Source organism: Anopheles gambiae, chromosome 3 (assembly GCF_943734735.2).
Source record: "Anopheles gambiae chromosome 3, idAnoGambNW_F1_1, whole genome shotgun sequence".
NCBI lineage: Eukaryota > Metazoa > Arthropoda > Insecta > Diptera > Culicidae > Anopheles > Anopheles gambiae.
Genome location: NC_064602.1, coordinates 72,755,160 through 72,771,661, shown reverse-complemented (window position 1 = coordinate 72,771,661; position 16,502 = coordinate 72,755,160). Strand labels below are relative to the sequence as shown.

The 16,502-nt window shown below is 45.7% G+C and overlaps 2 protein-coding genes across 7 annotated transcripts in view; one reads left to right on the top strand and one right to left on the bottom strand.

The window, feature by feature from the left end:
• The window catches only part of LOC1269465 (teneurin-m), a 515,515-nt gene that overhangs the window by 394,022 nt on the left and 104,991 nt on the right, over positions 1–16,502 (bottom strand). The gene's annotated exons all lie outside the window — the stretch shown is intronic.
• LOC1269142 (acidic mammalian chitinase) lies at positions 11,751–16,020 on the top strand. 2 transcript variants are annotated; one of them, XM_061659643.1, is made up of 4 exons: positions 11,763–12,049; positions 12,454–13,112; positions 13,183–13,862; positions 13,984–14,161. In XM_061659643.1, exons 1-4 carry the CDS (start codon positions 11,986–11,988, stop codon positions 14,084–14,086), a joined length of 1,506 nt encoding a protein of 501 aa, XP_061515627.1. In that variant the 5' UTR covers positions 11,763–11,985; the 3' UTR covers positions 14,087–14,161. The 2 variants fall into 2 exon arrangements, with proteins under 2 accessions (XP_061515626.1, XP_061515627.1); XM_061659642.1 differs by lacking the exons at positions 12,454–13,112; positions 13,183–13,862; positions 13,984–14,161 and adding exons at positions 14,258–15,629; positions 15,705–16,020 and having other exon boundaries at positions 11,751–12,049.

The following is a 16,502-nucleotide window of genomic DNA, read 5'->3' as shown; positions in this document are numbered from 1 at the left end:
TCTCGTTATTGTGGTCGGTAGCCGCCAATATGGTCGGACAAAGTCGTACGATTTCTTCGTCTTTCGCTACCGTCTCGTCCTCGAGAGCCGGGCTGGCGCGACTCATTCAATGAGATGTAATAAATCCAGGATCCTTGGCGTACACCGTACACGGGCCGGTCACTGGTCAGTATCCAATTTCATCGGTAAACTTAAGCCCTCAAGTGTACGGAATCGTAAAGAGCATCGAAACGGGACGACGGGACGGGATGGGAGCGTTTTTCCTGGGAGATTTTACATATTATAGCACCGATCCGTCGCATTCGATTCCGATCCGCATGTGAGGATCGGATTGGATGGTTTCTTTCCCTGTCCCCCACACACACCGCAACCGCACAAGCCGTCCTTCTTTCTTCCTCTCCTACAATCTCAGTGTGTGCTCAGGGCACCGTATCTAACCTTTTCCAGCTATCGTGAAGCCCTGTGCCTCTTACGATTCTGGCAATTCAATCGATCTTTCGGACGGTTATCCGGACAATAAATTCGATACACAAATAAATGCTTCATACCTGTATGTGTATGTGTGTTCGTATGTGCTTTCTATCCGTGCAGGGCACAACCCCGAGCTTGCTGCTGTCTTACCCAACTCACCTTCTGAACTGCACTCGAACAAAAAACCAAGCAACACAACATCGTAACCGTTCGTCAGGGCACCGGGTTGGCTTTTTTACTGCCCTCCCTTCCATCTCGCTCTGTGCTAGAAAATCCCTTCGGACCAAATCAGCCGGAAAATCTGCACAAAGACCGATCGAGTCGACCTCCCGGTTGGGCCGGTGGTTCTGGTTGGTGTGGAATTAAAAGGCTGACCAACCTTTTTTGCCCTGCCGCCCATTCCTTGTCCGGCCGTCTGGGGCACTGGAAAGTGTTTCGCTTCGTTGGCTTCCGGGAAGGGGGCAGCTTTGCCAATTTGGAGCTCCTGTTCGGGCTGTAGGCTCTTGAGGTAGGGACAGGTATATTACGGCAGCTTTCGACAGAAATCAATAAAAATTTATGATTCCATTTCTTCCATCCGGCATGACGTGCTCGGATGGGAGGGCTTAGATTTGCTGGGGACACATTCGACCGGGACATGCTTCATCAGTAATGGCGACGCTGGTGGAAAATGTATGTCATGTTTAATACATCAGCAGCTGATAGATTTCTTTTCGGTCAGAGGTAAACTGTTTTCAAGGTGTTTTAATTGAATCCATGATAAAAAACGATTGAGACAAAGCTTTGTAAATGCATTCGGTTAAATCATTGATTTATAGCACAGTGAATAAACGAACAAATGAATACTAATGAAATACACTTAAGTGAAGCACTTTACCTACACCTACAACAGCGCATCGACGAGATCAAAAAGCTCTTCAATCGGTAATGTATCCTCACCATTCATGTTGTAATGGATCTTATCGTTTCAATCATCATCTACCGAACGATGTGTCCCACACAACAACTTAACAAAGCAAAACAGGCCACCTTTTCGATGAGACCCCGATAAGTTTGCCTGCCATAGGAACTGTCCCCATCGCTCATTCCCTTTGGAAAACTATTCCATGATTAACCGTTTCCACTTGATGAGGTTTCCAATTGCTCCCATTTTGCCTGCCCGCAAGCAGACAGCTAAATGGCTCCTGGGTCGGCCAATCGAACCGTATTCCAGTAACCCATTTCCTTCCGATCCACGCCAAAGAAAGGGGTACACAACACTATCCCCATTGAATAATGGCCGTCAATGTCAACGGTTCGGTCGTTTGGGGGTAATATTTTGCTGGCCACTTTTGCTCCGTCCGCTAATGTGGTCATTGTGGATAGATTCTCCCATATTTCTGTCTCACTTTTTCATTCTCTATTTACATCGTATTGATGGTTTGTGTATGTTTCTTTATTACTTTTGTGACACCACTGAAAGAGGACTCGTTGATTGGCGCACAAATGAGATACATTTATCAAAGCGTAATCGTTCAGTTGCTAAGGTGAAATACTTTCTACTTCTTTTTTGGCAATAATAACATTCCATAATCTAAACAAGGAGAGTTATTCAGCTCTTCTAATACAATTCCATTTTTGGCTTCATTTACAACAATCAAGGCAAATGTTCTTAGACGTAAAAGTTTCTTGAAGACCGGAAATAAGGCGAAAAAATCGTTGATTCGCCTTTTCTTGCATGAATTGAATACATTGAGCACAATCTTTTCAAAAAATGTAAAAAAAGCAACCCAAATTCTGCAACTGCACAACGTAACCTGGTTTCGATGTAACATTTTTGGCAACTAGCAACGATTTGTACCATCACCAAATGGACTACCCAAGCACTATTGAAGCACCCGGTTTCCACCGCCACACTTAGCAAATAGAAAGCGAAAGAAAAATAATACGAAAATAGCAATAGATAAGAATGTTGGGTGGGAAACCAAAACACACACACACACACACCCAAAAAACCCTATGATCCAGCATAAAACTGGAAGCCACATTTCATCATTCGCGGAAGCAAAAGTGCACAAAACAAATACATTGCCAGCGCCAGTCTTCACGGCGACGGTAAGCAATAAAAACGGGAGCAGCAACCGATACAGAAGACATATGTAACCAGGAAAATCTGTGAACGTCGCCCGATCACTATCAACCTTTTCGCAACGCGACTAGAGCTGTCATCTGGAGCAGTACAGCGTTTTCCACACTTTTTTTTCTGGATTGTAGGGTTTTGTACCGTGTTGGCAGTTTTATTTCCTTACATTTGAGCAGTGTGCACCCGTTTCCGGTTACTTACAGGAAAGTATGGGACAGGTGCAGTAAGTCAAAGTCGTCGATTTGAAAAGCCAATCTTAAGTTGGTTGGTGCCATCTCAAAATATGAGTAAAAAACAGTACAATGAAACAGTATTATAACGCAAGCAGTAACGAATGCGCTCCAATCATGCAGAGCGAAATGCCAAATCGTCAACCGTAGTGACGGTAACAAAAAGTAAACCTACCGATCGACTGTCACCGCCAAACGTGTTGCGGGGAAAGACAGAAAGCGGTAGCGATAAAATTACTTTTCAATGGAAAAATTAAATTCCTGGCAAAACTTCCACAAACTAATGCAATGAGCAAAAAAGAGCGAAATGACAAAAGTGGTAAAGGAGCAACAAAAAAGGTAACTTCCCTGATAGAAAGTCAGTCTGGCTAGTAAACGGGAGGATAAAATCAGGAAGGAAACCAGTAAACGCTCGCTCAGGGATGCAGGAGGATCAGCAGAGCGAGAAAAAAGCGCCGACAAGCGAAAATAGAAAGAAAGTAAACAGGACGCAGTAAACGAACTGCGATACAAAACTACATTAAACTTGAGCGCAGTGTTGCGCAATTGCGCCAAAACACACAGAGCCACTCACACACACATACACACACACACACACACATACGGGAAAACGCGATGACCAAATTGCAGCGTGCTCCACTACCTCCAATAGGAGCCCCGGAGCACGATACGGAACACCAGAGAATTGGCGAAAAAGCAAGCGACAAACCCGAGAAAGGCAGCAATCCAATAAAATGTAACTAACATTTTTACATTACTTTTATGGGTTATGGTGCAGCTTGCCAGCAGCTTGCCAGCAAACAAAAAGCGGCCAAACACACTCACACAAATTTGGCTCATTTTTCGGACAAGTAATGTCAAATTACGGAGAAACTTTAGCTTCCCATCCATTTCCTGGGTTCGCTCGTTTTTGTTGTGTGCCGTGGCATTTTTATGTTTTTGTTTCGATTTTTCGAACGAAATGCGAACTACAATTCATTTTAGTTTTATTAACTCGCGTAGCCAACAATATGCTCCATGGCACTCTGTTCCAGGTTTGGCACCACAAGCCGGACCGGGACAAGCAAAAAAAGAGAAGCAGAATAATGTTTTGCTTGATGCACACTGGCGTTGGCAAAGTGTCATTCCTGCACGTGCACGTATTTATCGTCCACGGGTGTCTTGGGTAAGTTCGCTCCCTTGCTCGCAAACGGAAACAATTGTGCCCGGCATAAGCAGGTTACCTAGCCTGCCCGTCCGATTGCGTTACCTCCCCTACCGAGTGCGAGTTTTATAAAATTTCAATCAACTGATTCAAAGCGATAGTTAGTTTCATTATTAATATCGTTCGCGGCAACAAGACGCGCCAAAACTGGAAGGGCTCACTTGGGACGGGTACGCCGTACGTGCCAATCGCGAGTAGCTGGCCTGTTTTTTTTTTTGCCATGCCCAAACACCATTGGCAGCATATTGGTGTATTAAAATGTCGTAGGGTGGCTCGCTTTCGGTTTGGTTGGTTTGAGCTCTCCACCTTGCGCTGCGTCTGAAGTGGCTGACAGGTTCAATTTTCACGGTCGACGAACGTGATTTTGCAAATAACCGGAACATGAGTGTCCCGTGAATCGACACATTTTCCGTACCCCTTAGCTGGCAGGCCGCTTTGTAGAGGGAAGGCACAAGAAAAAAAGGCTCGAAAACTACGTGCTACGTACACTTGCCGAAACATCCGCCACTAGAAAAGTGGGCAAAAACTCGGCACCGGGCCGCCGAAAGGTAAGCTTCTGCAAAAACTTGGGGGCACAAATTCGGTTCGGAAATCAACGCACGAACAAACACACACACACACACACAACATACCCTTCCGCATGCTTCTCCTTGAATGCGGAATCTAATAACGCGTCAACCCTTCTCTTATTCGCTCGATTCGCATGATTGATAGATTGAGCGAAACGCAAAACGGGTGGCCGGACGGACCCCTTAACCGTCTCGTGTTGGCATTTTGTCAGCCTGCCGATCCGATCGAACGCGGCGCAGAGCCCCTAATCGAGAACGTGTGGACTCGCACATACTCACCGAGCAGCACGTCGCAAAATTAGTCATCAACGGCCGAAGCGCTTAAGTGCGCAAGCAAACGCTCCGCCCTGGCACAACGGAGGGTTTTGAAGTGGTGCTTCAGAAAAATGAACATATTTTCAGCCTCTTTGCGCGCGCGAGTAGATTAGTAGATTGGATTCTGTCGATGGCAAGATTTCGCACCGGTTGGGCGATGTTTTGGGTAGCAGTTTGGAGTAGCGCTATGGTGAATTTTTGATTTAAAAAAATAGAGCTGTTTGTTAAATTCCCTGTCAGAATTGCCGTAAGTGAATTCACACTGAGCTTGGAAAATATTCGACATTTAGAGAGATTATTATTGAGAAAAACTTTTGTGATAAATTATCACTAAATTACTGGCTGTGATGTACGGATTGCCGAAAAACGAAGATCCAACTAACCAATCTGAATTCATTTCATAATTCTAATTTGAACTAATCAGTTTAAATAAATATTTAATTTCTGACAACTGTCTTAACATCTAGCCTTGGAGAACTGAAGAGTTCATATTTTAAAATGTAGCAATACAGCAATATTGCATTTATAATTTAGAGGTACTGGCTTTGGAGGATCTTTAGTTAGCTCATTTGATAATTAGGAGATATTCTCTTTAGACAGACATGAGATTATAAATACTGACCGTCAAAGAATACATATCACAGGAAGAATGCAACAGAAAATGATTCCAGATTTTAGAAACTTCTCTACACTCCAAAAAAGTATGACATAGTCTACATTTAGGCGCATACTCCTTGATTTTGATTTTGACAGAGCTATCACTTTGTATTCTCTTGGGACTTCCACCACTCTGCCCATTGGCGAGTGTCTCTGAGTGTCTGTATTTGTCCTAACTGACCTGTAAAGGTCATTATAATTTCTTCTTCAAACTTTGCTTTAAATTACGATCCCGCTAATTAGCGAAGCATCTGTACAGCAAGTCAAAAATCAATTCCAACCATTTTCTTATCTCTTTAGTGCCAGAACACACCTTGACGCCTTGATTTGTGCCAGTAGCGTGCACTTCGTTCCACCAAGCTCAACCCGCAAACCTTCCGCGCGCATGTCACACCCATCGCTCTTTCTCTTATTATGCACACTTTCCCTCTCGGCCAACTTTTCTTACCTTTTCGCGCGCCTTAAACCCCACTCCAAAGCGCAAAATGCGCAACGTGGCAAAAATCACGGCAGCTGCAAACTGTCCCCTTTCCACAACACAAGCCACAGCTTGCTTGCTTGCCTTCTTCGGTCCGCTCACGACCCATTAATCATTGCCGCGCGCGCACCGAGTCCCCTTTTTCGGTTATCTTTCGGGCTGACGCTTACACGGTGACATCTTCAAACGGTTCCCGACCGCCAGAGTTAGCAGGACGGCCAACGGTATTAACGGCAAAAAAAGGTGGGAAGGAAAATTCTCCTCCCATCGCTCTCAGCAACATTGCTTAAAGAGCAAACACTCCACAGCGCGCCAAAGATTAGCCCATTTCGAGTTTGAGCAGGACGACGAGGACGACGTGCGCACACAGGCGCATCCATAAATGACACCGTGACCAACTGTCGTCCTTCGCGCGGAATTGGGAGACGGCTATGCCAATGGGTGGGTGGAATGAGGGAGGGGGGGGGGGGGGGGCGGCGAAAATGGAATCATTTTATTTTGCATTTAAAATTGATTACATTCGCATTTGGTTCGCCGTACAACTCCCTCGTGTAATGCGCGTGGAGTGACGAGAAGCGTAAAACCTTCCTTCTTTTTTGCCTTTGGGTAAGTGAACTGTTTTTTTTTCTCCTACTTCCACTGCATCTACTTCCATCCGTCTCAAGACGCTGCGAGGGAGTATTCCAATAAGTGTGTGGAGTATGATAGTAAAAAAAATGTGGCCGTGGCGAGGTAACTGAGGGTGAGAATACAAGAATGTTAATTTCTTCGCGTAAAATTGGGGTGCCAGTGTTGTGTGTGTGTGTGTATGCTCGGCAGTAGTGCTGGTGGCAATTCATTAAAATAAAAATGACTTCTCGCTTCGGTTAATATTCATCATTTGCGGAAACGATTTCCGTGCTCCACTTTTCCTCCTCGTTACTTATGATCTTGTTTTCTTTTTTTATGTGACGCAACTGAATGTGATGCAGCAGTTTTGGGTTTTTTTTTGTCACAATTTTAAAATTGCTTATTCAAGCACTTACAGGATTTTGCGATAAGAAAGTATGAACATTAAAGCAATATTTATGTGCAACGACGCAAAGTGGCAAAATCAAGCGCAAATTATGCAACACAACGGAACGGAATGGTTCCCCGTTTTTTGCAAACGTCATCCCCAAACACTCCTAGAACGGTGCTGAAACAAATTTTCAATTTGCCAACACAAAATTTGATAAACTCGGCAAACACTCCACCGACGCGCGTTCCGTGTGCAGTGTGAAGTAACCCCGGAGGGGGAAGGGTGTGGGGAGAACCACACAAACACTCTCCCATACGCATTGCTCGTCATCGAATAATGGTTTGGAAGAGGTTTTCTGGTGGGGAAAAATTTGAATAAATCACTTTCACGTGACTCTTTCAACCGCGCGTCTAGCAAGCGCCGGCTCGACGTTTCGCATTGCTCCTGGCGCTCACACTTACTATCTGCTGCTACAAGCGAGCGAACGAACGCACCCCAAATGCCGCAAGGAAAAGGTCACCATCAGGGGGTAGGTACCTTGTCTCGTTATGGGGGCTCCGCAGTCCTCTTTTTTTTTTTTTTTTTGTTCGGTCCAAAGTTTCTGCAAAATGGCAAATCACTCGGTAATTTAGTTATGAATGTAAATATGACGAGCAAGCGACGCGATGCTGACACAGCCACATGTGTGTGCGTGTGTGTGTGTTTTTCGATATGTCTGTGTGTATGGGAGCACTTACACTCAAGGCCGGCCACTTTTGTTGACGGATCTGATGCTACAACAAAACACGTTTTGCTAGCAAGAGTTTTCCGACCAGGTTTTCCTGCTCTTGTGCAAGTTGACGGTATTTTTTTCTCTTCTTAAAGATACGAGTGCCTGGAATTTCGTGGAAGAAACAATACGCCAAAAGATGGGAAAGAAAGGACGTCTTTCATCGATTCAAACCACAAATCAAATCAACCGCACAGTGAATTCTTCGAACAAAGCACACACACTGCGGCACTGGGGATGACAATGCCGAGCGAAGTAATATAAAGTAAGTTTGGTTCGAAGAATTCAATGCCTTTTCGTGTTTTGAAATGGGTGTTTCTTTGTTTCATGTATCTCTCAATATGATGTTGGAAGCTTATGTAATATAATACTCTTTGTAATAGCATGATTGAAGCTAAAAATGGCTTAAGTGACAACATCTTAACCAGACAAACAATATGACCAAACAATGAATCGGTCTAGATTATCGATAAAAAAAGATAACGCACTAAAAAAGAAACAAAACTAATTGTAATGTCATTCTTATAACACTTAAAAATAACATTATGGCATTCTTTGCTCTAAGGTAGGTCAAGTCGAATGGATGATATTAAAAATAAGCCTTTTTTTATCTTTCCTTACACATTTAAAATGATCACAAAAATCCACAAAAGATCACAACGCTTAAACGCTCCAACAGGCATGGAATAAATCATCCCTTAAATGCCCACAGGCAATGCTTTTTAAAGACTAAATTTAAGGCCTACGCAATATTTCCTACCAACTGACACATGACGCAGTATCAATTTCATGGCTCGATTAGTTTCCATTTCCTACGGGTGATGCAGGAAAATGCGACAAAATCGATTAAATTTAGCTGTGGCGGTTGGCTTCGGAAGCAAACCCCCATTTGGTTAGGCCATTTTTAGAAAATATTTTGTATCATTTTTTTTTGGTGAAGGAGAGTGTTCTTTGTATTCCTACAAAATAACATCAAATGATTTGAATAAAAACATAAATATAAGGAAGTTAAACTACGGAGAGTCTCCATTCAACAGTAATCTACCAATGTCACGGACGCGTAGACCTCCGAATGTCGCAGATGATCGTACCATTTATCTTGCAAAGAGGAAAATAAACCACACCCAAAGACACACATATGAATGAACGCATCATCTGCTGAAATTGTTGGCGCAGTACAATGGTAATGAGAACAAAACAACTCATCTTAGGCCCCCCTTCCCGACACTGACTGTGTGTGTCTGATGTGCCCTACATGGGCAGACATTGTTTGCCGAATGATAAGGTTTAATCATATGCGCGCATATTTCGAGGAAAAAGGTCTGCCCCGTTTCCACGTCGTAGATTAAAAAAGATCGAGACCTGCGAGACCGCAAAACAGCGAGCGTGCGCCGCCAGATATGCGATATGCATGTGCGGAGCCGAGTTAGAAAACAATGTTGGTGAGGTGAATGTGGAATTTAAAAAAAAAAAAAGAAACCATCCCACTCTCACCACACACACACACGTATTACGGAGGACAAAATAGGCAAAACTAACGATGGTAGAAAGATGTTCCCCCCCTGGATGGGGTGGATAGACGTTGGGTCGGGGAGTGAGTGATAACAACAGGCGAAGCAGCATGAAACTATGCGACAAAACTTCAAAACTCGTTACAACCAACAAGTTGTCCCTGTGCGCAAGCAAACTGTGCGTGGAAGGGGGGGGGGGGGTGAAGGGTAGCAGGATTTGTCGGTGGCATCGCGGGTGGAAAAACTTAAAAATCTCATCTCGTACCTCGTACCCGCAACACGCGCGACTCTTCCCTTTTAAATCCACTACCACAAGAAAAGACTGGCATTTGTGCATATTTCTCCCTCTCTTCCCTCCCTCTTGGTTGGCCACAAAACATTTTCTTCTGCTTTTTGCAAAGCAACGCGGCGCAACAATAAGGATTGGTTTTCCACTAGCACTTGTACTGGCGTCCCGGGGCCTTCTTTCCCTGAGCAATGGTGAGACTTCCTGTTGATGGTTTAGTTTCACGCTGCTTAAGAAGCAACACTCCTACCCTCTGCTCGACCGCCCGCCACTCCCCCAGGGTTCGGGTGTAACGACCGCACAAACACAAGCCAGGAGAGGGGTGAAGAAAAAAAAAGGGCCCCAGCTCCAACGATACATGTCCGGATCGTAGCACAAGATCGGGTATGTCTTAGCAAACATCCTTCGGAGCGCCTGCGGAAAGCGTGTGCCAGTTTCCCCTCCCCTCGACAGTCGAGGTGAGGATGGGGGTGGAAAACTTTCAAACCGAAAGGACAAATTGGTGCGAAGCTTGGCCGGCTTTTTTGCCCCATTGTTTATTCCATGCGTATTCTGGTGTCGCTTTCCACACGCTCAGTCTCTCTCTCTCTCTCTCTCTGTCCCTGCGCTGCCATCGTCTTAGGCGGTACATTGAAAACCTATCTTGCGGGAAGAACTTCGCCGAATGGAAGACGACCGCAATGCAAATTGAAGAGACACATGGGAAGGGACGGGATGGTGCAAGACGGTTTGAGAGCAAAACCCACAAGAACAATTTTTGCTCGAGCATCTCGGGCGGAAAACGGGGAACGGGCACCGGCAACGCGCTTCGAACTCGTTCGGCTAGGTAAGAAAAGTTTGAAATATGACTTCGAGGAAATATGACGACTGTGCTGTCTAACAAGTTTCCCGAAGCGAAGAATTTGCATACGCTGGTAGAGCTGGGTGGACGAAGAGTTTTTCCTTATCTTGTGGGGACTTTTTTCTTCTTCTATGCCTTGCCTTACCACATGTTACGGTTGCTATTTAATCTATTGATTTTCCGGTGGTTTCTACGGGATGTTTTGTTGTGCACAAGAGGTTTTACTCAGAGCATGATTAAATTTAGCAACAATTAATTACATGTTTACCTTTTTAAGTGAAATGCAACGAGATTAAGAAATAGTTTAACGAGCCAAAGCCGTGACAGTCGCTGCAAACTACATACCTGCAATGAGAGGAAGAGAGAGAAAAAACACAAATTAATTTCTAGTTTTTGAAGACAGCTGTGTTCTTAATTTGGTTTTTTTTTCTTTCATGCATTGAAGTAGTATTAAAGATAAATTTAATGAAGTTTCCTCCCCCATAACACCACTGCTGTCGCTTTCCAATTATTTCCATACCCCATAGCATTGGGATGCGAAATCAATCGTGCGATGCGAATGGCTTTGAGAATCGCACCTCGATTCGATTTAATCAGGACACGTGCCCGACCATGTGCAGTCCTCGACAGCCCACCGGGAAGTCGATGAGAGACTCTGCTGGGCTCTCCTGGGATCCAATTAGCGGGTATTAGAAAAGAGGGCGTGTGATATACGCAGAATAGAGGGCAACAAGAAGAAAAAGCGAAGAAAAAACAATTTGCGTTGTCCAAAGAGTGAAAATACTAGATGATTTGATTTAAGGATCCGAATTATTAGGAGAGAATTCTTTAATTAAGAATATTGCGGATCGCAACGAAAAAGAACCATTCGTCAAGAGGCTGAAGTTCATTGTTTTAACTGAGACAAAATTAACAAAGTTTGGTTGAAATTGACACATTTTTATTGCATCAAAAAATAAGTCTCACTGTTGTCTGACGCCTAAATAACTTCCGTCCTATCAACTGTTCGTTTAATATCCAGAAGTGCTATTGCCATGAACAGACTCATGTACGAACATCTGAGTTGCTGTACTGAAAGACACAGTCTACATGTTTGCTTGGGTCAAACAGGAAGATACCCACATTTTTTATACACCAAACACACGGAGCAAACACGATCTCATAGCGCTTTTGCAGATCACGCCAGATAAGACAGATTTTTGTCCAGTCGGTCCCCAAACTGCCTTATCAGCTCCGCAAATTTGGCACCTACTCAAATTGCACCTTAATCATGGTCCCTGACAAGTGTATAAAAGACTCTGTCGCCACCGTTCTGCTGGTTCAGTTCAGTTCCGTCCCGATTGCGGAAAGTGAACACGCGCGCACAGGCTGCAAGTTCTTGGCAAGTTGTTCTGAAAAAAAAAACAGTGCAAGTTAGTGCAACCTGTTTCCTCCGTGTGTTGGTGTGAGGGAGTTTTTCATCTTAGACCGAGTGATTTTGAATTTCTCCCCGATTCTGGAACGTGTGGAACGCACGCAAACCACCGTCAGCAATGAAGGTTGCCGCGGTAGCTGGATTGCTGCTGATCAGCGTTGCTAGCATTAACGCCGCTACCGGTATGAGCAAACTTCAATGAACCGATCCTAAAACTAGACTAAGTGTGATAACCTTAGAGGAAGGGTAAAGCCTGTAGAGCTGTCACAAACTGTGTTCTGTCAATTCTGTCTACGAATGTACGGAAAAATCCGCTGTGCTCGATGATCACGACGTACAAAGTGAGGACTCACGTGACTGTCGACTGTGGAGCTGTCGCTTCCTACAGTTCGTTCGTTTTGGTTGTGTTGTGTTTTGAAATGAAGTACCTTGGTACTCGATCTTTCTGTGGTGGACTATTAATAAGGAAAGTTTTCATTGCAATAGCATTCAAATATTCGACCCTAACTCGGTGTTGCCACTTCAAGACGATTAATTCATTCTTTTGTGTGTGATTATTTTCTTTCCCCGTCTTCAACTCTCGTAGATCGCATCGTGTGCTATTTTGGTAGCTGGGCTACCTACCGCATTGGCAATGGCAAGTATGACGTGGAAAGCATCAATCCCAACCTCTGTACGCATATCGTATACACGTTCGTGGGCCTGGATACGAAGGGCAATGTGAAGATACTGGACAGCTGGCTGGACATCAGTCTCGGTGGCTATTCGCGCTTCATTCAGCTGAAGCAACGCAACCCGAAGGTGAAGCTAATGGTCGCAATTGGTGGCTGGAACGAAGGATCCGCCTCCTACTCGACGATGGCCAACTCGGACCTGCTGCGCGCGGTGTTCGTCGAGTCGGCCGTCGCGTTCGTTAAGCGGTATGGTTTCGACGGGTTCGACGTGGACTGGGAGTATCCGACACTGCGCGGCGGTTCGGTGGACGATCGAGTTGGCTTTGTCAAGCTATTGCGCGATCTTCGCGCCCGGTTCGATCAGGAAGGGCTGCTGCTGTCGATTGCAACTGCTGCGACGGCGGACTATCTGAGGTCAGCGTATGACGTGCCGGAGATTAACAAGTACGTACACTTTGTCAACTTGATGGCGTACGATTTGCACGCGTACTGGGACGCTCAGACCGGTGCGAATGCACCAATGTATCCGAACTCTTGGGAGACGGGCTATACCTCCAGTATGTTGAATGTGGTAAGTAGAGACAAGGTGAGAGTAGATCATTTCATCAGAACTCAACAGAGAACATTGACTTGCATTACAGGACGCTTGCGTTAAGGCTTGGTTGGGTGCCGGATTGGAACCATCGAAGCTTGTTCTTGGCGTGCCCGTCTATGGACACACCTTCAAACTGTCCTCTACCTCAGACACTCGCATCGGTGCACCAACTATCGGTCCGGGAGATGCCGGTCCCTACACACTGGAACCGGGCACCCTTTCCTATCTGGAAATCTGTGAAAAGCTAGCTGCTGGTGGGTACACGAAAGCGTTCAGCAGTGTTCAGCAGGTGCCGTACGCGTACCGTGGCAACCAGTGGATATCGTACGACGATGTCAACTCGATTGCGATTAAGGTACAGTACGCGAAGCGTATGAACTTGGGCGGCATCATGGTGTGGTCTATTGAGTCTGATGATGCGCGAGGAATCTGCGGTGAGGGACAGCATCCAATCACGTCGGCCGTGTACAGGGAAGTGTTTGGAACGGGAGCTCCAACACCGGGAACAACTACAACTACTGCGAAGACCACCACTACCACTACAAGCACGGCACGACCCATCACGACCACAACAACGCAACGACCGTTAACCACGACAACCACTACGTACAGGACCACCACTACTGCTACGACTGCAAGGCCGAATCAAAAGCTAGTCTGTCCTGCAAGTGGCTTCTTGCGGGATCCAAATAACTGCGCCCAATTCTTCCAGTGTTATCCGGGACTGTGAGTAGAGTTTGAATCAAACAAGCACTACTTACTGTTTACTGATTGGCAACTGCTGTCTCTCTCTATCTATCTCTCTCTTTTTTTTGCCTCTCTCTCTCTCTCTCTCTCTCTATTTCAGGCCGATTCAAGAAAACTGGTTGTTAAGATGTCCTTCAGGTCTATACTTTGACCCGACGGCTAACGTTTGCACGTACCTCTTCAATACGGACTGTACAGTTTAATCGAATCACCACTGTCTAGCACTAAGAATCTCTCGAAAACCTTTTTATTTAATAAAACCATGTTCCTTCCTAAAACGCTTGTTGGCTTTTTGTGTTGCACATTTTGAACCAAACTTCAAAGTCCTGTTCAGCGTAGACAAATAACTAATCAATTTACCGTCCTCATTTCAGATAAGGTGTTCTGCTTCTTCGACAACAAGGCCACGTACCGCGTGGGCGATGGTAAGGTGTTGATCGAGGACATCAATCCCAACCTCTGCACACACATCGTCTACAGCTCAATCACGCTCACGTCCACCGGCAGCATCAAGCTGCTCGACAGCTATGCCGACGTCACGAATGGCGGGTTTGCACGCTTCAAAAGCGTCTGCCAGCGTGCTCCCGCCGTCAAGTGCATGATCGGGCTGAACAGTCTCCAGTCCGGCTCGAGCCCATTTTCCACCCTCATGAACAACACCATCACCCGACAGGCGGCCGTCTCCTCGATCATGAGCTTCCTCATCAAGCAGTACCAGTTCGATGGGCTCGACTTTTACTGGCAGTATCCCGTGCTGAAAGGTGGCAATCCCGAGGACCGGTTCAACTTTGTCACCTTCATCTCGGAACTGTCCGCCAATCTGCACATGTACGGGCTGCTGCTAACGCTCAGTGTTGCACCGACGAGCGACTTCTTCATGGGCAGCTACAACGTGCCGAGTTTGGTGCGGTACGTCGACTACTTCAACGTGATGGCGTTCAATATGCACCACTACTGGGATGGCAAGACGGGCCATCAAAGTGCGCTGTACGCTAGCGGCAAGGAAACGTCCCTCTATGAAGCACAGCTCAATGTGGACGCCGTCATTACCGGGTGGATCGCGGAAGGAGCACCAGCCTCGAAGCTCATCCTGGGAGTTACTCCGACGGCGAACATTATGAAGCTGTACGCAGCGACCGATAGCGGCATCGGTGCACGAACGGCTGGCCGGGGTGATATGGGCCAGTACACAACGACCGAGGGCATCATGTCCTACCCCGAGCTGTGTCTGGAGCGAGCGAAAGCAGGATGGGAGACGGTGCTCGATCGGACGCAGGAATCGTTCTACGCCACCAACAAATTCTCGTGGGCCACCTACGAAGAGGTACAGACGGTGCAGCTGAAGGGTGCGTACATTATAACGCGCGGACTGGCGGGCATGGCGCTGTACGATATGGAGAACGATGATGTAAAGAATCTCTGCGGGAAGGGCTTTTATCCACTGCTGAGAGGTGTTAATACGGGACTGGGACGAAGGATCCCGGATGGTGAATCTTCCGGCACGACGACCACTGCGAAGGCAACAACGACTACCACTACGGCGACCACCAAAGCACCAACGACAACAACAACAACTAAAGCAACCACTACGACGACCACCAGAGCACCAACGACCACAACTTCAACAACGAGAGCTACGACGACAACCACTACTTCGCCGCCTGTTCTGCCAACAACATGTCCTAGGAATGGATACGTTCGTGATCCAACCAACTGCAGCGTCTACTATCGATGCATTCCGAATGGGTAAGAATGAATCGCTCTCTGGTATTGGTTGATCTCTATTTGGCCTGATTCCATTTTTAATCCTTCTAATTGCAGATCGTTCTTTACCAGCTGGAAATACACCTGCTTGAACGGGCTGTACTTCAATATTGCCACAAGCACCTGCGATTATCCGAATCGTGTGGCGTGCTAGGGGCAACTGTGTGAATAAGTGAACACGGCACCATTGAGGTTCTAGTTCACCTTAGTGATATCTTTACACTGGTGTTGGTTAACGTTAACTTAAGATCTTTATATTTCCAGCAAAAAAGAAAAAAACCACATCAACCTTAAGAACGACTTGAGCGGTTGAGGTTTGCGCACAGTTTTTCCAGGTAAACTCCAAGGAGAAGTAAAAACAAATTCATTTGCACTACCAATAGAACAAAAGTCATTTGTGTGTAAATGAGATGACGCGTCAGTGGGGAAGTTGCACGGTGTTTGCGACTCCGGGATGTCGGGGAACAAAAAAACCTGAAAGTCATGAAATTACCCTCGAGAAATGAGATTCCGATGTCGAAGTTACTTAACAGAGTGGCCTGGACCAGAAGTGTGGCCTAAGAATTGAAAGTTTGCTTTAAAATTGTGCAAAAAGAATGATTTTAAGCGAATCTTCGAAACAGCTTTAAGACAAAACCAAAGCAAATAAATGGAGCGATTTTTGTGTTGCAAACTTTTCATCAGAATTGAGTTTCCTTCATTTGTTCGTTGTACAACAAGATAAGAACGATAAATATTCTTACTGAACCTATCATAAACTTCTTGGGTGGAAGCTTTTTTTCACCTTTTCTTAGCCACAAGCTAAACACGGACACAAACCACAAGTCAAAACAGCTCAGACACAGAGGGGGAAAA